The 24,957-nt window shown below is 40.2% G+C and overlaps 1 protein-coding gene across 1 annotated transcript in view; it reads left to right on the forward strand.

The window, feature by feature from the left end:
* Positions 1-24,957, forward strand: part of ADCY7 (adenylate cyclase 7) — a 52,980-nt gene that overhangs the window by 18,001 nt on the left and 10,022 nt on the right. The window contains exons 5-19 of the mRNA XM_058813291.1: positions 3,594-4,138; positions 5,953-6,153; positions 8,194-8,355; positions 9,071-9,220; positions 11,465-11,613; positions 11,934-12,045; positions 14,653-14,780; positions 14,998-15,156; positions 18,684-18,816; positions 20,083-20,268; positions 21,504-21,547; positions 22,139-22,219; positions 23,109-23,181; positions 23,978-24,075; positions 24,716-24,800. Coding sequence (XP_058669274.1) covers positions 3,968-4,138; positions 5,953-6,153; positions 8,194-8,355; positions 9,071-9,220; positions 11,465-11,613; positions 11,934-12,045; positions 14,653-14,780; positions 14,998-15,156; positions 18,684-18,816; positions 20,083-20,268; positions 21,504-21,547; positions 22,139-22,219; positions 23,109-23,181; positions 23,978-24,075; positions 24,716-24,800 — 1,932 coding nt within the window. The 5' untranslated portion in view covers positions 3,594-3,967. The remainder of the gene's footprint in view (positions 1-3,593; positions 4,139-5,952; positions 6,154-8,193; positions 8,356-9,070; positions 9,221-11,464; positions 11,614-11,933; positions 12,046-14,652; positions 14,781-14,997; positions 15,157-18,683; positions 18,817-20,082; positions 20,269-21,503; positions 21,548-22,138; positions 22,220-23,108; positions 23,182-23,977; positions 24,076-24,715; positions 24,801-24,957) is intronic.

Below are 24,957 nucleotides of genomic sequence, written 5' to 3' on the forward strand. Positions count from 1 at the left end.
TGTGTCTCCAGCCAGGTCTTCAGAAAATGGGTGGATTGACAAAAAGCCTGGTGGACAGTTTTAACTAGCCTGGGAGAGTAAAAGAGCCTCAGCCCAAGCCTGGTAGGCTAATGAAATAATAATTGCTTTTTGTATTTTTGTGTCAGGGACTGGAGAGTTTAGCAGTGCTTGAAAGTTCCCATCTAAGGGGAGGAAAGCATAGGACAATACCTAGATTTGTGGGAGATAGAAATGTTGTCTTTTTTGTGTGCAGGTGAAAGGTGGCTGTGTTTTGTCAGGTCTTGCCCAGCACTTACCTAGAAGAGGTTCTGGTGCTCAATGTGAGCACATCCTTGTTCCCACTGAAACACAGTAGATTTGGAAGGTAATAGGTGTTTTGGTTCATTTTCTGGAAGGTATTCTGTTGTCCAGTTTTTTTTTATACCTCTCACGTGTCCAGTGTTCTTACATATTCACTGGGGAAAAATTCTTCACGTTAATTGGCTGGCAAATGGCTATGGAGCTCACACAGATGTGACTGAGTCATATTGGTGTGTTTGGTGGCTGCTACCAGAGGCTCTCAGTGCAGTTTCTAACCCACAGTGCCAGGCTGCTTCTTATAGATCCTGACCTGGGTGACAATTCCTTCTCTTTTTCATCCAAACACACTGAAGGCTTCTAAAGAAATGAGACTTTTTCTTGATAAGCTGCTGATCAGAGCTCTGTGGCTTTATGGCAACAACCCAGATCCAGTCCCTATTTGGCTCAGTGTGTTTGCCACTGGTGCTTCTGGGAGTGTTCTTTGGTTTTTGTGGACTGTTGGTGTTTCAGGGTTACACCTCTCCTGGTGTGTCAAAACAGCAAAACTTCCAGGAACAATGACCAAAAAGAGTAAAAGTGATGTTGTGGTGCACAGTGCTCACATGATCCTTAAATGTATAAACAGAAGCATGGTGAGTTGATCTTTTTCCCAGTGTGTGATACCACCCATGATAGAATCTTTTTCTCTCTCTCAATTCTGCCTTCTACATTTCCAGAAGGTTGATGGAAAAAATTCAAAGGAGGAAAGACACAAAAAGTGGGGACTTTTAAAAAGGGAGGTGGTAGTGGCAGTGGGACATGGGATGCAAATTGAAAGTAATTTGGATGGAATGATTCACCTCGAAGTAGCATTTATGTGCTGCATTATGGGTTCTTGGTAAATCAATAAAGTACTCTTGGGGAGTTTCTTTGCCTGGTAGAGTTCTGAGAAGAAAATTGTATGACCCAGGGGTCATTCATAATTACTTGCAATGCATATCTACAAAGATCAGCCAGGAAGAAACAAATCAATGAGATATCAATCTCTTTTTAATTAAAATGGCCTAGGCTATTGAAAAGACATGTCTCTTCAATCTACTGTCCTGTAAAACTCTTCAATAACATGCAGAAAGAGTGCCAAGCTGACACTGCACCCATTTTTCATTTTTTGAGCATCAGATAACTGAGCCACAGCCACACAGTATAATCCTGTAGAATAGATGTAGTTCTTGGTACTGTTTTTTCATTGACATAGTCAGGAGAAGTTACAGAAAGCAAGCTGTGAAGTAATTTTTCCTGGACTTAATATTAAAGTAGCCCAAGACAGGATAATTTGTTCTACATAATTGTGAATGTATTGCTGCTTAGCAATTATTAGTTATTTTTTGAAAATGGATTCTGCTAATTGGAAAAATGACGTTCCCTCTCAAAATACATATTTATCATAAAAATTACCATAAAAATCATATTTCTGCAAGTATATTAAAGAAGATCTTCATTGTTTTTGATTTGAAATACACTTTTAGAAGGAACTGGGACAGCAAGCCTGTCATCTCTTTCATGCAGTTGTTTACATCAGGCAGAGTGCCTGCACCCCCAGCCCCGTGGTAAAGGAATTCCTCAGGATGTTTCGTGAGCTGTCTGCCTCACTGCTGCATCAGAGGCCAAACCTTCCCACTGTCTGGAGTGTGTTGTCTTTGTTACTGAAAGACAAATTCAGATTGGAATACTTGCCCCTGTGCACACCTTCTGAGAGTTTCTTCTTCAGGAAAAACTGGCTTACACCCAAGTGAAGTAATAGTGCAGTTACCTTTGACTTGGAAAATGCAGTAAAACATGATGCAAATGTTTCAATTTCTTCTTCATCTCCTTTAAGTGTCAGTGGGACACTTTCTGAGATTCACACTTCTTTTCAAGAGCATTATTATGCACATGAAAATGGTGTGAGTACCAAAAGAATCTTTTAAAGTGAAAAATGGGAGGATTTTAATTATGATGAAAAGCTCAGTAATAACCAATACAGGTGAGATATTAGGGATACCATTAACTATAAATGGGAAAGATTCAATTTTATTTGCTTATTATACATATATACATATAAATATGTTAATATAACTGTCAGTTTATTCTGGGTATTACTGAATAAGAGTGATGCAATATGGGGGATTTTTGTCATTAATCCAAGTTTGGGGGATGCTCTGGAAAGAAGTTCTAGTTTCTTATTTTGCAAAAGTACACTTTTTTTTTGATCCACTCTCACTGTTGATATATCTGGTTTTGCCTGCTTGATTGTTAATAATTGGATAGGATGTTAATGTTTGGCTCTATTTACCAGAGGCAGAATTGCCCACTATGGTTTCTGAAACTTTTTCCTGCTTTTAGTGTGAAAGCAGCCTGAATGTGTGTGTGCAGTTAAGCATTTTGTTTTTGAAAGTAACTGGCTGGGATTTGACTTTTCTGAGGAAAAAAAAGTGAGGTTTAGTGTGTTGTTTCTCCCTGGAGCAGTGGCCTTGGGCACCATGGTGACAGCAGTCAAGTGGCAAAGAAGCTGTGGTCCTGTTATCAAGTTTTAATAAGACTTAGAAAATCCTGTTTTTCATGCTTCCCTCCATCACATCCCTGTGCTTCTTTTTTATGGCTCTTGGCGTTGAATGAACTATATTAATGAAGCTATTTGAAAAACACTGGTCATTAGAAATTAACAATACAGTTTATTCCCTAATGTTCATTGTTAGCAGAACACGTGTATTGCTTTGGGAACAGTATCACTTAAAGTGGAATGAAATTTACAGATCTAGATACTTAATATCTTTAAAAAAAAAGTTTAATGAATTTTGGCTTGGACAGCTGTATTCTTTTCTCATTTTTCTATGCCCTAATTAAAGTCTGAAATTAATAAAAGAGGATTTCTTAATTTTTAAGATGCATGTTTTGAGAAAGAATGCCAAGTGTATTGTGACTGAAAGTGACATACACACACACATAGATGCACACAACTTCCAAAGAGCTGTGAGCATTCAGTTCCCCAGCACGCTCACAGGAGCTGTGTCATTGGCTCAGAAGGAAAAGCCCCCTGTGGCACACTTGTACATGGAAATGTTTGAGCTGCCAGAGCAGGGTGAGCAGAGCAGCCCTTGGTGAGTGCTGCCCACGCACGAGGCTCCTGGGCTCCCACCCACCACAGCACGCTGCTCTTGCTCACTGGTCACAGCATGCGGGTGGAAAGTTTAAGGAATAAACTGTTTTTATTCCCTCCCCCCTGGGGAACATTGTGTATGATTAACTATAAATTTACTAATCCTGTCTCTCTGCAGGGTTCATCCCAGGAAGTGAGACTCAAGCTTATGGAAAGGAGTTTGAGACTTGCAAAGTAATAATTTTAAAAGCCTCATGCCAGAAACACCTGGCTGCATCAATGCAAGTTGATCTGGAGCTTCATGCTTGGTGCTGATGAGGAATTGCCTGTGGTTTTGGGGAGGCTAATTCTTGCCTTTGATTGCGTTGGGAATCTGAAGCTGCTGCTCATGAGATGTAAAACCAGAGAACGTGGGTTACTCGGTGTGCCTGAAGATCACAGAGGCAGCAGCCAAAGGACAAAACTTCTCTTTGAAGCAGTGGCTTCAGCTGTGTCACTGTGTGCACTGGGAACTGAGAGAAACAGCAGAAATAGCAGCCAGCCTGGGAGAAGATGCCAGCTAAAGGGAAATACTTCTTCAACGAGGGCGATGAGGGCAGGATCTCAGACCCGCTCTATGAGAAGTACCGCTACACCAGCCAGCAGCATCCCCTCCTGCTGCTGCTGCTCTTCATCGCCATCCTCTTCTGGACTACTCTGATCATCATCTTCTTTGTTACTGCTGTGAGTAAATTTTGTGTGTGTTCTGTGTTTGCAGAGAGGATAAGGAGTCACTCTGACAGCACACTGAATCTTTTTGGCTGTATAATATTTTGAGCCTCATGGTATCAAAGTTGCAGTGCTGAAAGATATCAAGGAACCGTGCATGTATTACTGTGTATGATTTTGAAACAGTGGGAAGAGAGAGAGATTGTCAGGCACCTGCACAATTACTATAAGGATTGTTTTTCTATTCTATACATCTGTATTGTATGTATGTACATATGTATTGTATTGTATTCTATACATCTGATCTGTATTGAATGCTAGCTATGATAGCAAGTATTAAAAGGGCTAAGGAAGGAGCAAGAACAGAAGCTAAAATGTCCTGCATTTCTCATATTATGATGACTTGTTGGTTTTTCATCAGATTATTCCTGAGGTGGTTTTTTCTTAAAAGATTTGCAGATGTTCATTTCCTTTTTTTTAAAATATTTTTCTTTTTTTTTTTTAATTAATAAAAGCACAATAGGAACCTCCCAGTACAATAGGTAATCAGTGGAATCAATATTTAGTTAGCAAAGAGCGATGATCCTATAGGCATAGAAAAGATGCAGCTTAAAGATTTTGTTACGTAGTGTAATTTGATTTTTTGTAAAGAAATTTTGGTGTTGTACAAGCCCAGCTGACAGCTGGTAAGAAGAGGAGTTAATTTAAAGGTAATGTTGTAAAAAGGTAGTAAAGTAGTTGTTATAATGCTTCATTGCCTTTTAACTCTGCTTTCCAAACAGCTTCATGATAAAGGGTCTTCAAGTCTCTGCTTAGCAGCAAATCAAATCTTACCAATTGCATTTGTATCCCTTTTGCCTTTTATTTCTTAGGAAGGGAAGAAAAGTAGCAACAACATTTTTAACAATTTATCTTCTATAAAACTTAGAGCTCTGTTACATTCCTCTTTAGCCAAGCTTGAACTCTAAATCCATTTCTTTGGGTACATCTGCATTATAGATGCAGTGTAGTTAGAAATCAGTGGTTTGGGGTTTGCCTTTTAAGCTAGTTTGAAAAACAACAGCAGTGGAACTGGGGTAGTGTCACAGTAGGACATGAAATGAACGACATGCACAAGCTGAGATGTCCAAAGCAAGAAGAGGGCAGTTTATTTCCAAACTCCAATATTTATTGACTTTCAAAAGTGACCATGGATTGGGGGATGAAATTGCTGCCTCTCTACTACACTGGTCAAGCCAACAGTCCGTCAATTTTCTCCTCCTCCAGAAAGGAAAGCAAAACAATCATTATTTACTTGAAAAGTGCGTGAGAAACTCCATTACAAAAATGTAAACACCAGAAGGCTTAGAAGAACTTAGAAGAAGAGGGACAGGGTAGAATGAGTGTCTATAATAGTATTTATTATATATGTGTGAATATCAGAAGGTGTTCATGCTGCCACAGCTAGTCTACTTAAAAATGCAGGTCAACTTATTTCAAAGGTGTCCAAGCTCTTTCCAGGGCAGTATAGATGCATCTTTCATTGTTCTGAAGGGGACATTTGTAGCCGCTGTAACCCTTTGTTTTGCTTTTGCAGGAAGCTCATTCCAACCTTGCCTTCCTGACTGTCTATAATAGTATTTATTATATTAGCTCTGTATATGTGAATATCAGAAGGTGTTCATGCTGTCACAGCTAGTCTACTTAAAAATGCAGATTAACTTATTTCAAAGGTGTCCAAGCTGTTTCCAGGGCAGTATAGATTTTCCTTGTTCTGAAGGGGACATTTGCATTATTCCTTGTTCTGAAGAGGACATTTGTGGCAGCTGTAACCCTTGTTTCCCTTGCAGGAGGCTGGCTCCCACCTGCCGTTCCTGGTGGCGGTGTGCGCGGCGCTGGCCGTGTTTGCGCTCACGTACCTGCTGCTGTGCATGGAGTCCCTGCTCCGCCGCTGCCTGGCGCTCTTCGGCCTCGTGGCCTGGCTCTGCTTCCTCACCGTGGGATATGTTTCCCTCTTTGAAACAGGGAGTGACTACCAGCTGTGGGAGCAGGTGGGTACGCTCTGCTCGTTCGGGTACTCACGTGGGGCTGGCGGTCAGCTGTGGATGTTTTTCTGTGCTTCAGTCTTTCAGGATGTTGTAACTGTGCAATAACTCTTCTGAGATTTAGGTTAACTTCTAAAAACTGGCTTCACTGATTTGTTGCAGTAATTTTAGTTGGTATTCTGGATTATAGTGAAAATACATTTCAGTGAAAAAATTGGATAATTGCATAAACCTATGAGGGAATTGCATCTTTAGTGATGAATTGGATTTTTCTAATTAAATTGGGTTTTTATTTAGGTTTTTTACTAAATCTTAATTACTATGAATTCATCTCTGATTTTTTTTTTTTTTTTTTTTGTTAAAAATACTTGCTTTGTTAATTTATTTGGGTCAGAGAAGTGTTCAAGAAATGTATAAAGGACTCCAGAGCTGGGTGTGCCCTAGGGAGCAGGTTTTTAAGTCAGTGTGAGAGGTGAAGTGAACAATAAGGATTAATGACACATCCTGGCATTGTTGGGTGTGGCTAAATTTCATTGCTTGCTATCTCTGATCAGAAGATGGGTGATTTCATGAAGCCAAAAATATCATAATTTGTAGGAAACTCCTCCTAAGATCTCATAATGCAAGCAGAAGAGTTTTAATTAATTTTTATCTTGTTTTATGAACTCTGCCCCTTCCCTTCTATATTTGAATAATGAAGGATATAAATTATCAGTTAAACAACCCAAATCTGATTTGTATTATGGCCTGGATCCAGCACTGTATGTTTAGAGATGCTGTTCAGTATTTTGTAACTTAAAGAAATGGCTATTACCTTAGGAACCACCCCCCACCCCCAAATGTATTGATCCTAACTATAAATGCAAATATGTAACAAAGCATGATTTGGTTTTGCTGCTTTCAGTGCTGCAAGCCAATGTGATGCTATCGTGTGGTAATAACTCATTCATTTTGATTTTAAGTCTAAAATATAAGGACGCCCTACTCTGAATGAATAGATTTATTCAAATGAATAGATTTATTTCAGAATTTCACCTCAAGTTATGAATTTATCACTAATTAAATCTACTGTTTAAATGGGGTATGGCTTTTGCTTGTCCATCCTTTTCTTGTGCTTCTAAAACTATCACACAGCATTCAGAATGTTGTGTGATGGGGGTTGCAAATATGGCAGAAAAAAAATGTTTTTACTCCAGTTAAAGTAGTAAGATATAGACAGAACTTTTATTTGCCTGTTAGTTTGACTGGGACAGCAATAATCAGACAGTCTATTCTGGGAAAATATTTAAGGGCAGACTGGACCTTGAGACTTCCTCGAAGGAAGCTCTTGTCTGGAGTGGCACAATTTAGTTGCTGTGATGAGATGGAGCTGAGCCAGGAATACTGCAATATATTCCTCTGATCAGGGCTGTTAGTTTCCCTATGTATATAAGCTGACAATAGTAACAAGTCTATAAATATGAATTTAAGTTTTACAAACCTTCCCACTGATCTGAAGAAGTTCAGTTGTGCATTTTATAAAAGGTGTGCAGCTAAATATGTGGTTAGTGGTAATAAAGGTTATTCTCTTGTGGGAGGACCAGGAAGTATTGGTTGGATTTTTGGTTTTTATCAAACAGGAAGCAAATATACACATGTGACTGGATGATGTTAAAATTAGAAAAATATCTTCCAACAGGTGAGAAATCTGATTCTATTGAGTATTGCTAGCCTTGCAACACACTGTTCCTGATTTGTGAGTACAAAGTGCATCCAAAGTGCATCTCCAGCTGTAAAGGATAAGTTCAGGATAAAGGGCAAGGACAAGTGAAAAAATTATAGGTGATATGTCACCTTAACTCATCTTGTCTATGAACCTATAGCCATTAATCCCTCAAAACTCTTAGAACTACTGTTTTAACTGTATTTTGAAACATCTCTCTAATTGTTCAGCCTTAAATTGAGTAATAATCCCACTGCTTTGCTTCTGTTTCTGTAGTGATTTTTGGCATTTACCTAATGACATGTATGTGTGATTCTTTCTTATTTTTCTTTTTCTTTCCAAAGGTGCCATTCTTTCTATTCATAATCTTCACAGTTTATACCATGCTACCCTTTGGGATGAGAGGTGCTGTCATAATTAGTGTTGTTTCTGCTCTCTCCCATATTGTTGTTTTAACTGTGGTAAGTGTAACATCTGAAGGAAATAAGGAACACATTCCATTTCAGGTAAGGAAATAGCTTGGTTACATAATGAAATACTCTAGTCAAGCTACTCTTTGCTTTTGGCATAACTATTCTATTAAGAAAAGTTCCATTGATGTTTCAAGTTTATGGATTTGGAGCTTGGGCCCAAAATCCCTTAGACTTTTTGTAAAATTGCAAATTTTTAAATCTAAAGTGCAATTTTTGTTTTTCTGACCGAAGTGGAAAAATCAGGGCTGTTAAATTAATTTTTAAACTAAGCTGTTAAAAACATGCCTAGCTTAGTCACAGTCACTCTTCCCAACTTGTGCTCCTTCAGGTGGGTCTACCCACCTTCACCAGGCACTGCCCACAGGGTGGATCACAAGGGCCACTGCTGCCCTGGGGTGTCAGAGGGGCTGGGAGTGCAGCCTGGGAGTTCAGGGCTCCAGCACTCATCACCAGGGTGTGCTCATTAACAGGAGCACCCCAGCTCCTGTGTGCAGGCGTGTGCCAGGCTCCACACAGCCTGTACATGTTAAATGATAGCATAGCATTTTCTGTTTCATTATTGTGACTCTGAAAGTCAGATTATGTCTGCCAAGGTCCATCCTGGCTAATGGCAACAATGATTTGTTATGGGATGGGTAAGAGGAAATGAGACATGGTCTGGGATTGACTGTGTTTTATGGGACTAATGTGTGTTGGTGAAGTATCAGTGACTGCCCTGCAGTAGGTAAATATTTTTCTTCTCGTGCAGCTCCTTGCCAATGCTGTAATTTTCCTTTGTGGCAACTTGATGGGTGCATTTCACAAGCGCCAAATGCAGGTTGCTTCATGGGATCTGTACAGATACACCTTAAAGTGCATCCAGGTCCGAATGAAACTGAAGATTGAAAAGAGGCAGCAAGTGAGTGAGCTAGCTCATGTTATGAGTTGCTTGTTTTCATTTCCAAAGTCTGCATAAATTCATAAGGTTGGTGACTAATCCATGTTGAAAGCTTGGTCCAATCTTTGAGATACCCACCTAGTGTCAAAAATAAAAGTGCCATTTGTAACAAAAGAAGGAAGTTAAAGGGAGGAAGCTGTTTTCTGGGGCTTGTCTACATGAAAATCACAGTATTTGTAACAGGAATGTAATTGCCAGTCATTTTTAGTTCCTTTTTTCCTAGAATAAACTGTCCCTGGGACTGGCTAAGATAACTTAAGAGGACATATCCTTAATGCCCTGAAATCACTTGTAAGGTAATTTTAACAGTTAGTTTTATGGCTCCCTTGGTCATACTTTTTTGCATTGAAATTTAAAGTATTATTTGTTCTTATATTTTATTGTCTCACAAACTGTTTTTCCTTTGCTAAAAGGAGAAAATTGGATGTGAAGGGAGAAAAAGAAATAATGTATTAGATTAAAATATTTATTTCCATAAACTCCAGTGGTATTCAAAGAATAAACAAGCATGAATTTCTTACTGAGGAAGTTTTGTAGAGAGATACCAAAGCTGAAACTGTGGCACCTTTCCTGGTACAAATAGGGTTAAGAAGTGCTCTACAAGGCTGATGTGTATCGTGTTCTCTGCCCACCAGTGATTAGATAAAAAGAAGGGGCTGAGAAGTGACTGCCCTGATCAAACCGGGAAGCAGAAAATGCCACAATGCCACAGTGCGGTCTGTTCTCTGATGCTAATCTTGGGAGATGAGATGACAAATCTGCAGGAAAGCTCTGCCAGAATTTCCCCACGCAGCTGCTGGGGAAGCCTCTGATCACCTTGGGCAGGCAGTGTGCTCTCATTTCCTGGGCAATGTGCTCACTTCCATGGGTGTTCAGCATTTTGCCTTTGGGATTGTTTGTGTTAATGGTTGCTTGTTTGAAGTGTAAATGTGCTTGAGTCTACGGAGGGCTTTCTTTTCAACCATGTTGCAGTTTGTCAGGCAATTCTGAGTATCCTTTCTGCCACCCACTTCTCTGTGAAAAAGATGTGAGAGCTGCTGTTCAGGGTTCCTCACTGCTTCCTTGAACACTGTGAGATGTGTCAGCCTCCTGTTATATTCCCTGGGATTCAGCTGTCAGTTTAAGGTCTTTCCCAGGGCTGACTCTCCTAGTAACAGACAGCAGGTGAGGGAAAGGAGGTATTTCTAGTTCTGGCATCAGTCTCAAGGTAAACTGCTGCCCGTACCTTGTGCAGACGAGTGCTCGATGCTCAAGGACTGTCTCTTCCCACTGTGATCCCAGGGTATTTCTTCCTGGGGGCAGGCACTGGTTAAACAACCCTGGCAGCTCACTGGTGCCTGAACAGGGCTGTGTTGGGCAGCCAGGGAAAGGGGACAAGGACTTGGTCCCAGGGGACAGTATTTAGCATTTTTCTTGGCTGCAAAATGTGCTAATCTTGCTGTTGATATTGTCTGAAAAAGTTCCTGCTTGTAGCTGCTCCACACAGCATTTCCTCTTCCATCTCTGTGGTGGGAGAGCCCTTCCTCACTCAAAGTATTCTCTTTTTTGTCATCCTCTTCTGTCCAGCAACTTACCAGGGTCTTTTTGAAGAATGGGCTTTTGAGAGAGAGCCAGTGTAAAAAGGTGTCCTGAATAATCAAACAATGGAAGTGGGTTTGGAGGAGTCTGTTTCTCTCAGTTCAAAAGGCTTCATTTCTCTGGCATTGCTTCAGGTTAGCTATAGCAGCATGCAGCTGACACTTTTGTATCTGCTGCTGCTTTTCCAGCATTTGAGAATTTACAGATATTTTAAAAACTGAATAGATTGTTAGGTACAAAACATAAGCTTTTACAGAACTTTTATCAGAAAATGCCAACATAACACTGACATCAGGGAACAAAATAAAATGTAATTTATCCAGAAAATGTAGTACTGAATACTGACATTTTGTGTGTGTGTGTGTTTCATGGTTACAATGGAATGTCACACCTAGGCCACAAGGAACAAAAGAAAAAATATGCAACATAAATGTGAAATCAATAATTTGGAGAACAGCAATGTAAAAATATCTTCTGGAAAACCTGACATGCATTACTCAAAAACTATTTGAATAAAGGCATTTTGTTTTGGTTTTTTTAATGCCTTCTTGCAGTCAGTAGAATTCTGCAGTTTCTAACTTACTGTGTTAATAATTTTGCACAATTATTCCTCCCCCCACTTTTTAGGAAAATTTGCTTTTATCCATCCTGCCTGCTCATATCTCTATGGAAATGAAGCTGGCAATCATTGAGCGACTGAAGGAAACTAATGATAACAGGCAGATGCATGACAACAACTTCCACAGCCTATATGTAAAAAGGCACCAAAATGTTAGGTAAGTGGAAGCCCCAGAAATTGATATAAACTTCTGATTCTTATCAGTACCTATGGTCCAGTGAAATTAAAATTTGAAGGCAGACTTTGAGGCTGTAGTGAGCTTCTTTCCTGCTGTGGGAAGATAACGTGTGTTGAACTGGTGTGCTGTCTTTTAAATCAGGGGAGATACTTGAACCCTTTTGCTGGAGCTGTTTCCCAAAGAGGAGAGAGAAGTGTTGTCTGTTAAGTACATTTCAATAGTTATGCTGACTGTGGAATTGAGGTATCTTCATATTTCACTTTCCCTGCTTTTACCTTTTTCCTTTTGCTCCTGTCTAGCATTCTTTATGCAGACATCGTAGGATTCACTCGCCTTGCCAGTGACTGCTCTCCTAAGGAACTCGTAGTGATGCTGAATGAACTCTTTGGAAAGTTTGATCAGATTGCAAAGGTAGGTGTACAGTTTGTGCTGCAGGATAAAGGCTTTTGGAAAAAAGTCTTTTTGCACAACAGGAGGCAGCTGGGTCTTTGTCAATAAGTCAGGAAGGCAAAACTGCTTTTGCTTTAAAGCTAACTGGAAAAATCACATTAAAACAAAATGTAAATGAAAAATGGGAAATATAACAAGTTGCTACTGTAATTCCAGTTCTTGGGTGTGGAGGTTTATCTGTATCATTTAGGAAATTGTCTGATAGTGGTAAGTGATTGCAGCAGGGCTGTGGGAGGTTCTGTGTACAAACTCCACTGAGGAGCTTTGCTGTGTTCAGTTTGCAGGTTTGTTGGACTCCACAAATGGAGAACTCTCAGACACAGACTTAAGTTCATGAATTCAGAGGCATCAGGCAAAGAGTTCTTTAGCTCAGGAGTGAACTAAAGAAAGCTTCATGTTACTAATGGATACTTACAAAAAAGTGTAAGGCTGGGGAGTAGTTTAAAATGGTCCCTGTTAAGACATACCCTCAATACTGACCCTTCAGCCTGGCAGGAATTGTTACCACTTCCAGGGGCTGCTTGAGGTTAATTTTTTGTAGCAGTCATCACAAACTCAGGTTTTTAGTTCTCACATTACAGGGACTATATCATCTACATGTTTGTGTGTTGTGTTTGTGAAATCCTAAAAATTTGGAAAGTTGGAAAACTCTAAAATTATTAATGTAGCAGAGGAGTGAAATTGTTGTAATTAAACCCTTGTGGATATTATTGAATAAATTCTTAAATATACCACTGATTAAAACCTGACTAAGATGCTAGTAATATTTTGGCCTAAATTACATGGCTAATTTTTGCATTTATCTGAATTCAGTTGTTGTTAAATGTTTAAGTACTGAAAATAAGTTATACTATTGCAATTGTATTGTTGTGAAGCAGCTATAAAGACAGAGTAAGTTATGTCATCTTAGTTGCCAAATGGCAAAATTCATTCTAATGCTGAAGTACAAGCTGAGGTTAAACACATTTGGTAAGGCTTTGTAACTGTTTTGCAGACAGAAAAATGGAAAAAAAAATCTAGATTTTGAGTGATGAGTTGATGAGTTTCAATTTCTCACTGCTGTATGCAAATTGCACTGAAATGTCTGGATTTAGTGAGTCAAGGTCTTTTGCAACTCTGTGGTTGAGCTGTGAGAAGAGGTTCCTGCTTTTTGTGCTATTTTTTTTCTGCCAGGGAGTATTCTGTCATCTTTTCCATAATGTGCAAATCTTGAAAGCTCCAATTTACCTAATAAAAATTGATGGCTGAGCTGGATGCTGAAGTGCAGCAGCTCTAATCCAAGGCTGGCTTTCCCTGCTGATCCCTCTGATCTTGTCACTTGTGGCACTGCTCAGAACCCACTGGGGTGGATTAAGATGTGGAGAATGATGGATGTTCCCTAAGGCTTTAACTGATGAGGGAGAACAGCTCACTTTGGGAAATTGCCACATATTTGGGCTGATTTTGGAGCTGATTTAGGAACTGTGTTCCCACAGCAGGTAGTGCTGAACAGCTGGAGCTATTGGCTGGCCCAAATTGAGCCATCTCTGCTCGTCAGTCAAACATTACACAGCCTTGCAGAATTAGTCCTGGCTTACTTGCAACCTTTGTAGTTAAAATTCTTCAGTAAAGTGTTCACAAAAGACAGTGTCAGAGACTTTTTGCTCTGTCCTGCCAGTCATTGGTAGCAGTATCCTCTGTTGCACAGTTAGGAAAAATTTTTTTTGCTACCATTTAGTATTGTGGGTTTTTTATTAACAATGGCAATAGTAGTGTGTGCCAGCTTACTCTTCAGTCATGTTTGAAATAACAAAAAACCCCAATTTTCATCTGCACAACTACCAGGTTGGGCATCTGAATTTCCAAGTTTTCCCTCAGTGCTGGGAGGTTTTATGACACCTCACACTGTTACTTATGAGGCTGCCCTGTAAAAATAGAGGGAAAACTGCCCGTAAATCAGATGAAGATTAAAAGATAGATAAGTCGATTTCATCTTTTAGTGTCAAAGGAAGGGGACCAGGACACCAGCTGGTTCATCACAGGTCCAGTTTATTGAAGAAAGCATTAAACACTTATACAGCAAATAATAAGCTTATGAATATTCTGTAAGCCAAGCAATCTATTGGTTAAACTATACCATTAACTCTTCCTCATTCCTTAGGGGTTACATCTCTCTTTTCTCATGTCTCTTTCACTATTTGTTATCATACTACAGCTAGGCCCAAGGACACACTATCTAGCAGGTGCAAAACTTGGAATTAGCCACGGCTTTGTACTTTTCCAGTCTCTATTCACCTAAATTTCCCAACATTTTAGATGGTAAATTTTGTGACGGTTTTATTTTATTTATGATTTTTTCAATTTCACACAGTTCCAACAAAAAGGCAAGAAACTAACAAGATGGTTTTATTTCTGAAATGCTTAAAGTGTCATTTTTGTTCTCTCCAGTGGGCAATGTCCAGGCATTCAGACATGGGGCAGAAGAAGTAAGCTTTGTTTCAACAAGGAGTGAATAAAGCCTGACTTTCTGAAACTAGAACCTTGGGAGTTAATTTTTGGTGTAGTAAAATGTTTGGTGTAATTTTGCAGGAAAATGAATGCATGAGAATAAAAATCCTGGGCGACTGTTACTACTGTGTGTCTGGCCTGCCTGTGTCCTTACCAGTTCATGCCAGGAACTGTGTTAAAATGGGGCTCGACATGTGTGAAGCAATAAAGTAAGTGTTACACAGAAGGCTGATTAAAATATAGATACTGTGCAGATACTGAGATTTGAGATATTGAGTTAAGTATTTTGTTTTCTTGTCAACATTCAAAGTGTATTTATTAGCTGTAGTTGCATAGTTCTGACCATAAGTTTTGCACCAAGTGTATGATGAGACAGGAGGAGGAGATGAAATGTCAAGTGTGCTCTAACCCCCGATGCCTCCCCAGGCAGGTGAGAGAAGCCACGGGCGTGGACATCAACATGAGGGTCGGGATCCACTCCGGGAACGTGCTGTGCGGGGTCATCGGCCTCAGGAAGTGGCAGTACGACGTGTGGTCACACGATGTGTCCCTGGCCAACCGCATGGAGTCCGCCGGAGTGCCGGGGTGAGCGAGAGCCCTCCGTGCGGGGCTGGGGCCGACTGTCCCCTCTGTGAGGGGCTGGGCTCCTTCCGTGCCGGGTCCCCTCCGTGCGGGGCCGGGGCTGGGTGTCCCTTCCGTGCGGGGCTGTCCCCTCCGTGCCCTCTGAGCCGGGCTGGCACGGCCCCGGGTCCGTCACTTCCTCACCCGGGGTGGTGGATATAGGACAGATGTGTGCTTAGCAGAGCTGTAAAATGTTCGTATTTTCTGATTGCGTTTTTAGCGAGCTATAAAATTCTATTCTTAGGCAAGAGGCTGCTTATTGACCATGCCTTCATGGGAGAAACATGTGCATTGTGTTGACTTAGTTAATCCATGCTGTACACGGGGGTAATTCTACGTTTGTGAGTTTAGTCAGAGAACAGTTGTGCTCCTTAGGTCAACAAGGCCAAGCTGTCTTTGCCCAGCGTTTCCGCTAATGCATCGATCAGCTCCACTTGATTTATGTCAGCTCTATATTCACCGCTCAAACCTCATAAGCAACTCAGAAATTAAAATGCACCCTGATGGGAGTATCCCAGCAAGGAGAGTGTGGAGCTGCTGTTTGTTGTGCATTTGCCATGGGCAGAAGGAAGGGAAGGGAGTGGTGCTGAATGGGAGGATTGAGGCTGAGCAGGGATAGAACTTGCCATGAGCTGCTGCTCAGTGATGTAAGGATTAGAGCTGAGGTTGGTCTCTTGTAGCCTTTTTAAGACACTTGTTGATCAGAACAAATATAAATGTTCTTCAAAACCACCAACATTTGCATTTTCTTTCTTTAGGAAAGTATACTCTTTTCCTGTAAATGAAATTTAAGGATTAGAATTAATCTAATAAACCCTCTTTTTTTTTTTTTTTTTCTTATTTTGGTAGTTTGCACTAAAAAAAGCTGTTATAGGATTGTTTCTTTTTTCATTCCCAAATCAGACCATGACCGTTTTTGTGTCGTGATAGTGTGGCAAATTGGTTTCTTTTAAGTGTTTCTAACCAGTGACATTATAGCTTCTCTTATTATTTCTCTACTTCAGACAGCTTTTAGGTATATGCTTGTAACTTAAAAATTAAAGTGTTTTATTAAGTGATAAGAGGTTATGAATATCAAAATACTTTATTGCATTGGTCACTGAAACAGAAAGCTACTTGGAGCTTGGTGAACAGTTACACCACCAGCCAGGCTGAAGGGTTTACTGTGTTGATTCAGCGTGATTAAACAAGAATACAGAGTTGTAAAGTTTCTTTTGTTGGTAAAACAAACAGCATGACTCTGAATATGGCACAAACCCACACTTTGTTAGTCACGTTTGGGACCTCTGCCTAATCTTGAAAACTCTGATTATTCCTGTATGCTTGTCAGGTTTATAGTTGATAAGCTGCTAAGGCATTAAGCTGGTTTAGTTTGTCATGCTGATCCGGAAACATTTTTCTTATTACTTCCTCTACGTATAGCTGTGTAGTACACACTCATCTTGTGTTTCAAAACTGGCCAGGGGAAACATCTTCCACTTGTGGAAGATTGAGCCTGACAGGGTGGAAGGGGTATTATTCACTATGGAAGTGTTGTGTTGTATTTTTTTTTCTGCTCCGCAAGGAATTATTTGTTGGGGATTCCTTAGTCCAAAGTCAGCTAGTCCTGCTTTGGAAGCAGTTTTGCCATTAGGAGCCAGTCAGAGGTTTTGCTTAAAAAAGGAAGCATTTCTATTTTGAGTTTCTGTAAATGAAGGAATTCTAAAGACTTTTGAAGGGAGGGATGCAGGAAAGCTTCTAGCTTTTGAAATATTTTCTGTCCAGTGTCAGAGTAACCTTGTTCATCTTCCTTGTGATTTTAAAAAATTACTTACATTCATAACAGTGTTAATCCACTACTAAAGCAGAAAGGAGTAGCATAAAACCAAAACTAGAAGTGCATTTATGACCAGTTCTCTCTGATGTGTAAATGGCTGGAGGCTCAGCACGTGTTATTCTGCTGTCAGCATGGGAGGCTGGCACAGTGTGCTGGGTGTTCTGTCCTGGCACAGCAAGGGCAGCAGTGCGTGCTCCAGCTCGCCTGGGAGAGCAGCTCTTGGTGATGTGCTTATCCTGGAACCCAGGGAGCAATTAGGAACTGCTGAGAGATCACTGGCACCTGACTGGAAGAGAAGTTGGCAGTAAGATCAGAAATGTCCTACACAGTGTGTGGTTTGAGGGAGAGGGGAGAGGAAGCTTGGTAAAATGTAAAATGGTAGGTAGTGAACAAATGTACTGCTTTTTGGAGGAAAGGGAAAAGCACAGGAAACTTGCTGCAGCATGTGGCTGTGTTTTAAGGCTCAGGGCACAGACATCACCCAGAACACCCCAGTCTCTGTGGAAAAAAATTATGCTTTAGAGCAAATTTTAAAATTTCAGATTTGAAGGTTCACCATAACTGCAAAAGTGTATAGTCAAGGTAACAACTAAACTTTTTTTGAGAAAACTACCAGTACACAGAAAAAAGCAGGCACCTTCTGCAATTCAGTTCTTACTGTTGGCTTCAAAAGTACTGAGGAAGTTTTTATTCTTCCTTCTTAGAAGCTGCAGCCAGTAGTTTTCAGGTCTTGGATACGTTACCTCCGTGCAAACCTATGTCCAGCTTTAGGAAGGGGGGGTGGATAGAGGAGTGATTCCCTTGCTCTCTGTAGTTAGCCAGCAGTGCTGCACACTGCCAGCTTCCATTCTGGAATTGTGCTTTTCCCAGCCCTGAGCTAATGGGCTGTAGGACAGTGTCTAATCCCTCTATGCCAAAGAAAAGTGAGAAAAGCATGGGAAGATGAACAATGAGAAAGTAGAACTTAAGAAATGCTATTTTATGAACTCCCTCCAGTCTCCTGTTGAGAAATTATATGGAAAGCTATTACTCATAGCTTATGTGGAAATACATGATTTGAGATACTGAGTGAAAAAACATGTAAGGGGAAGTGTGAATAGGTACAGAAAAATACTGGCTGCTCTCCTCAGAAGTGCATTGCTGTTGTTGCTGTGTTGCCTTTTCCTTGGATTGTTTCAGTCAGAAAAGGCAGACTTTCAGAATTCTCCTCAGAGTTAACAAAAAACCTTCCCCAGTTTTGTTTTCCCAGACTCTGTGTCTCCCCTCACCCTCATGCATTTCTAGCACAAAGCAGTCCTTGCTTGTGTTTTGTTCATGAGCTTTCCCTGCAGCTCTCACAACCTTCCTGTGAGCCTGCCTGTCTTGTGAGTCATCAGATCTCCTTTGATCACATTTCTTCTTGTTTCATTTACTTCCCTGCTTATTTCAATTTAATTTTGAACCAATACTATCTCATTATGGGAAGTGTTTTTTAGGGAACTTGCTATGAATGATGTACTATAGTAAAAGATTGCAAATAGAATTTTAAGTACTGGCAGGATTTTTCAGTTGGCTGCCAAAGCAGGGAATGTCTGAAAAGCAGAAATGTCAGCAGGGACCATTGAAATGTAAATGAAATGCTTAATGTGACCTTTCTGTGAGTGTTTGGGTCTCTTGTTCTTTCTCCCGTTCTCAGCCGTGTGCACATCACTGAAGCAACATTAAATCACCTAGGCAAGGCTTATGAAGTAGAAGAAGGGAATGGACACCTGAGGGACCCTTACCTTGAATCCATGAATATCAAAACCTACTTAGTGGTTGATCCAAGGGTATGTATTTGTTTTCAAACATATATATTTATTCAAAAGTATACACACATAAGTACATAGGTTTCTGTGGTGCACACAGCTTTTTCATTCAGATGCAGAATTAGAGCATGGTGTGAGTCACCTGAGTAGCTTGGATTTGGGAGTTCAGATCTGAAAGCACATCCTGCTTCTTTGACATGCCTATTACATTGAAGGTAATAAGTGTTATGCTGAAACCTCTTTTGTGACCCACTTAAAGTAAAAAGACATAGTTGACTATGTATTTTTATGAAGTGTCTCAAAAACCCAGGTCAAAAGATGAGGAATGAAAGAATACCTGTACTGTGTGGCCACTTGCAGATAAAATAGTCCCTGTAAAATAGCATCAGACGTCTTCCTCCCTGTCTGAAAAGGAAGATTCACCTTCTGTTCAGTGTGAAGTTAGCAACTGTGGGTTGCTCCCTTAGAGCTTGGTAGCTACAAATACCTGAATTATTGCTATTTTGAACTGGCTTGTGGTTGATGAGTAAAATGTTGCAAATGAAAAAAGAATGCAGAGGAGAAACTTCTTTACTTCCTGATCTCTACAGGAAGGAACAGCATAGAGCCACTTTTAATTAGCAAGAACTCAATCTTATCTTGGTTATATTTTTCAATACTGCAGTCCGCCCCCCAGTTGCACACAGCACATATTATTCTCAGAATGAGGACCTATGACTATTATAATGGTCTCTGCTCCCTTGAAGACACTTGTGAAATGTTAGAGAATTATCAGTCATTGATGTCTTGGTTTATTCTGTAGTTCTGCAAGGGTATTGCTGTACACACTGTCTGTACTGCCTGGCTCAGCAGCTGTGACACAGATATAATCTAATGTGGAGTCTGTAATTTGTGGGATCTTCTAACCACTGTTTTGATACACCCCAGCAGCTCAGGAGTTTGGCACGTTTTTCCCCTGCTGTAGTGCTGACTGCAAGGGAACTGTATCTGTTCATAAGATCCTGTGGGCCCTTGCATCACTGTACATAAACGTGGAGTTTGTTGCAGTGTTGCAAGCCAAGTCTGGTGAAGGCAGCTGAAGCAATTAATTTTGTGTGTGCTGTGATTTGCTTTAGCTCACCTTAATTAAACGGGATAAAGGAATTGAGGTCGGCTGACATGTTGCTGATATGTCCAGAAACCTACAAAACGGCGAGATTTGAGTCTTAAACTACTCAACACACAGAGCTTCAGTATTTGGAAATTTGCCTGAATTTCTGTTTAGTCCACGTGTTTTCTTTCTGCCAGTCCAAGCAGTGCCTCTCCAACAGCCACGTCCCCAAGGCGCGGGTGAACGACGGGCTGAAGATGCGCGCCTCGGTGCGGATGACGCGCTACCTGGAGTCCTGGGGGGCGGCGCGGCCCTTCGCGCACCTGAGCCACCGCGAGAGCGTCAGCAGCGACTGCTCGGGCTCGCAGGGCCGCCGCAGGAAGGTCAGTGACCCAGAGTGCTGCCAATTCTCTGCCAACTGCTCCGGTGCCACTCCACACCTGCCTGTGGTGGCTGTGTGGCTGCTCTGACCCTTGGTGTGCAGTGCACCCAGCTGAGGGGTGTCTGTCCCTTGCTCTCTGTAGTCAGGCAGCAGTGCTGCACACTGCCAGCTTCCATTCTGGAGCTGTTCCATTCCATTCTTTTCCCAACCCTGAGCTAATGGGCTGTAGGACAGTGTCTAATCCCTCTGTGCCAAAGAAAAGTGAGAAAAGCGTGGGAAGATGAACAATGAGAAAGCATTTCTTAAGTTCTACTATTTTATGAACTCCCTCCAGTCTCTTGTTGAGAAATTATATGGAAAACTATTACTCCTAACTTATATGGAAATACATGATTTGAGATACTGAGTGAAATAACATGTAAGGGGAAGTGTGAATAGGTACAGAAAAATACTGGCTGCTCTCCTCAGAAGTGCATTTCTGTTGTCACCATGTTGCCTTTTCCTTGGATTGTTTCAGTCAGAAAAGCAGACTTTGTGACTTTCTCCTTCTGTCAGACCTTCACCATTCTCAGACTGCCAATCTCTCTAGCATACTATAACCTAGCATATCCTCAAAGCAAAATTATCTATTTTTCCTATTATTTTTCCCATCTTGAGATCCTGCCTGGTCCATGTGGTTTTCATAAAAAGAACCAGATGGACACACTCAATACTTAATTGAAATGTATAGAAAATAAATAGTCCTTCCACATGCTCTCCTCGCAACTGGATTTTATCAGTAAAGAATTTTTAAGATCAAGAATTCTTAAGGTTTTCAAGATTTTAAAATATAAGAAAACTAATTTTTCCTTCCATCTTCCCTTTCTGAAAGGTGGAAGCAGGAGATGTGCATGCTGTCAGGTGTGGTCCTGGAGCCACAGCTGTAGTAAATTTTAAATTAAGCATCCATTCAGATTTGTGGAAGTGGTTCCCAGTCTGTTTGCTTCTGCTGGTGCTTGCTTAATTATTTTGGTGTGTAGAGAAAAATGAGAGGGATGATCTAACGATCTTTTTTGTCAGAAAACACTCACTTCTCACTTGTTAAAGCAGAAAGCGTTGCTGGAAAGGATTGGTTTTTAGAAACATTTCTTTTATTTCTGAATAAAAATGGTTTTGGTAGTGTCTTAATGTTTGTTTTCCATAGTTGTTTGCTATTCAAAGAATGTGTAACTTATGCTGAATTCCTATTTTATTTAGGAAATACCTTTGTGTTCTACTGGGCGCCAGAGAACTTCTGATAGGTTTGTCAAGTACCTTATTTTCTTCCTTTTTTTTTTTTGGTTTTTGGTGCTCCTGTGCTCCTCTTGCAGTTCAGTGTGCTGTAAGGATGTGTTCGTTTGGTTGATTAATCACTGTGTGTATGGTAGTCCTGCCTTAGAAAGGTTAAGCTAGAGCTTTGGCCTTTAGAAGATTTCTCAGCTCATGTTTGTAATTGTTAGCAAACTCTAAAAGGAACTTCTTGTCTTACTGTCCCCCCAGTCATTCAGATTCCATTTTGCTTGCTGGGCTGCAGCAAGCAAATTTATATTACAATATTACAATATGATAAGAATTGTCAATGGTACCTACAACACTGAGTTAAGTGAGGAGATGATTTTCACTTGTGGAACATTCCCTCAGTTTGTCAAAATGCTGTCTTGAAAAATGCATGATTTGGGTAACTAGAGAAATGCTTAGTAAAGTGCTCCTGGGTGTATTTTTTAATCAGTTTGGAGCATTTTGGTTTAACTTTTCCCTGGAGGCTTGCCCCACTGTGTGCTGACAAAGTGTGTTCTGTACCCATTACTTGTTTCTGAGTAGCATTTGTGACACAGACTTCTTTTCATCCTCAGAAATTCATCTCAGAAGGGAAGGATAGAGGAAGATATTTATGATGAAATGATGTCAACCATTGAAGGCCTCAGCTCAACTACGTATGCAGTACTTTCATTTATTCTTCATATTTTCTTTGAGATTTACCTACATTTTCAATTTAAGCATAGATATAAAGTATATGTATAAAGTTATCAGGGTTTTTGTCTTGCCCTTTTTTTCTCTTTGTTTTTATTTAGCTTCTGGTTTATTTTTTAATTTGAATATGAAACTGTTACTGTATTATTTAGCAAGAAGCCAGTGATCAGTCTTTCTGTTCAAAGTTTTCTTTATTAAAACAAGAAGTGTCATGAGATGGGACACTGTTCTGAACAAAAAACTATGTAGAAAGTCAAAAGTTTTGGGGGTTGAAGGCAAATCATCTGTCAGGGGCAGGTAATTCCTTTGGCACTGCATTTGCATTTAGAAGCAGACAAACACAGGCAGTGTGTTGGTGGTGGTTTGGGGTTTTTTTTTTTTTTGTTTTATTTGTTTTAATTTAAAATACAATATTTACATTCCTAACAAATTCTTAAAACACTGAATTGAAGAAGAAAAACTCTTCCTTCCATCTAAATTCTAGGAAGGCTATACCTCAGATATTCCTAATTAGAGTCTGATATTATTTAGGGCAAGTTTTTAGAAGCTGTGAGCCCTCTCTAACATCTGCTCTTACACTTGGCTATTCTTCAGCCTTCAGGAAGGTTTGGAGCTACATTTTTCATGTAGCTTAGGCAGATGTTGCTGTCTGTGGGTGTTGTGGATCTGCCTGTCAGATGAGTAAAAATGTTATGTTTTTACTGCTCTGTTCTGCTATGAAACATAAGACCTTGCAGAAGCATCAGACGTGTGTTGGGAGTGGCTGTGGGTCTGAGGTGCAGGATGATTCTGTGTCCTCTCCTTGGCCCTGTGTGCTCCTGCTGACCCACCCCTGTCTCTCTCTGGCTGCAGTCCCTGGTGTGGCAGGTCAGATGACTTCTGTGGATTCTCACTGATCTTTGCAGAACCTGGTCTTGAAAAAGAGGTTGGTAAGAACAAAATAATCCTTTCTGGTCTTTGGTTTGCCCTTCAGAGCAGCATAAAAATATGTTTGAAATGTTTCATTCTGAAACTGGATTCTGGAGGTGACTGCACATCCTAAGAGGTTTCTGGTAACTAATGGAAAGCAGATTTCAGGAGTGTTTGAACTGGTCATTCTTCCTTGAGAATGAAAATTCTGAGCTTAAATAAGATTGTCTCTAATCTGTGGTCAAATTCTTGCCATAAGGGAGTTAGTGGGAGTTTGATAATTTTTTTAAATAAATGACTTCCCTCAAAAGTAATGAGATTTAAAGGAAAGGAAAAAAAAGATTTCTTTATCCATAATGAAAACACTTTGTTTGCTGCGTCTGTTCCATTGCAGATATAATACTGCTATTTTTTAGGTGCAGTGTAGTTTTTCTGTTTGAATAACTGCTGTTAAATTTACTGTGCTGTGGATGTAGTTACTGGTGTGGGTCTGTACATACACTTTAGTTTACTTCTGTGTATGTCCTTTCCTGATAAGGATTTTGACCATGGGAATTTGTGGAGAGCTGTTTTACATACTGCCTGGATTTCCCTCTAGGTTGGAAATGTAGAAATTATCCTTTGGCCTGGACTGTTTTTCTTGAACAATGTTCAAGTGATTGGGCTTTTTTTGGTGATGGTATTTTGTTCTGTTTTAGTGTATTTTTAATAATGCAGTATAAACTTGTATACATGTGTCATCACAAGAATGTAATAAAATAAAGAAAAAACACCCCTGAAAGGGCCCTGATGCTTTGCTCTCTGTGTTTCAGTACCGCACCATTCCTATTCTGAAACTCAAGAGTTACTTTGTGTGTGCCAGTTTTGTGTTCCTCTGTATATTTGTGATCCAGATGCTTATCATGCCAAAGTAAGTGCTGTTATTTTAATTATTTAAAATTAAAATTAACTAACAGCTAAAGTGAAATGCATGTGGAGGTTCTTTTTAAAACTTTTTTGGAGTTCCTGAGGGGTTAAATTTAAGAAACATACATTCATTTACCCCATGATAAGGGATTACATTCATGTTGTTGGCATAAGAGCCAAGATATTAGTATGAAAATAAAATAGAAATATTTCTTTAATATTTTGTGTGCTTAGTACACACAGGGAGGAGGTCAGTTAAGTAAGGAATATCATTTCATAAGAACAGTTGGCTGTAAGGACATTGAGCAGTAGGAAAGTGGGATTTCGCTGCTTGAACTGTGCTCAGTGATCCTTTTCTGTAGAGTTACAAGGAGGCAGCTTTGAGCTGCTAGTTGCAGCCCAAGAAAGCAGAGGATGGGTAATTCTGAAGTGTATGGCCCCTTTGTTTTTCATGGCTGTTGCAGTGCAGTTTCCATGTGGTTTATGCACAGGGCAGTGGCTCAGGCCATCAGAGCAGAATCTCTTAAAGCAGAGATTGTGCAACAGAGCAACCGTAACCTGTGTGATGTTACTGTTATTCAGTGCTATTTGAAGAAAAACCATATTTAAACTTGGTTTTTTTAGTGCTCTCTTCTTCTGTTTAGAACTGCAGAACTGGGAATTTCCTTTGGAGTTGTTGCCATCATCATTGCACTTATTTTGTTTGTGTGCTTTGCTGAGAAATGTCTGGTAAGTTTACTTTAAAAAAACACTTCCTGTTTTCAAAGGGGGATGGATATATTTCAGCAACTTGGTCAGTCTTTTAGGCTGATGAAATTTTAGTAATTTCAATAGGAGTTACAGGAGCCTTGAACCTCAGGTTACCAGAAGATTCCATTGCCTGAAA

This window comes from Ammospiza caudacuta, chromosome 13 (assembly GCF_027887145.1).
Source record: "Ammospiza caudacuta isolate bAmmCau1 chromosome 13, bAmmCau1.pri, whole genome shotgun sequence".
NCBI classification, from domain to species: Eukaryota; Metazoa; Chordata; class Aves; order Passeriformes; family Passerellidae; genus Ammospiza; species Ammospiza caudacuta.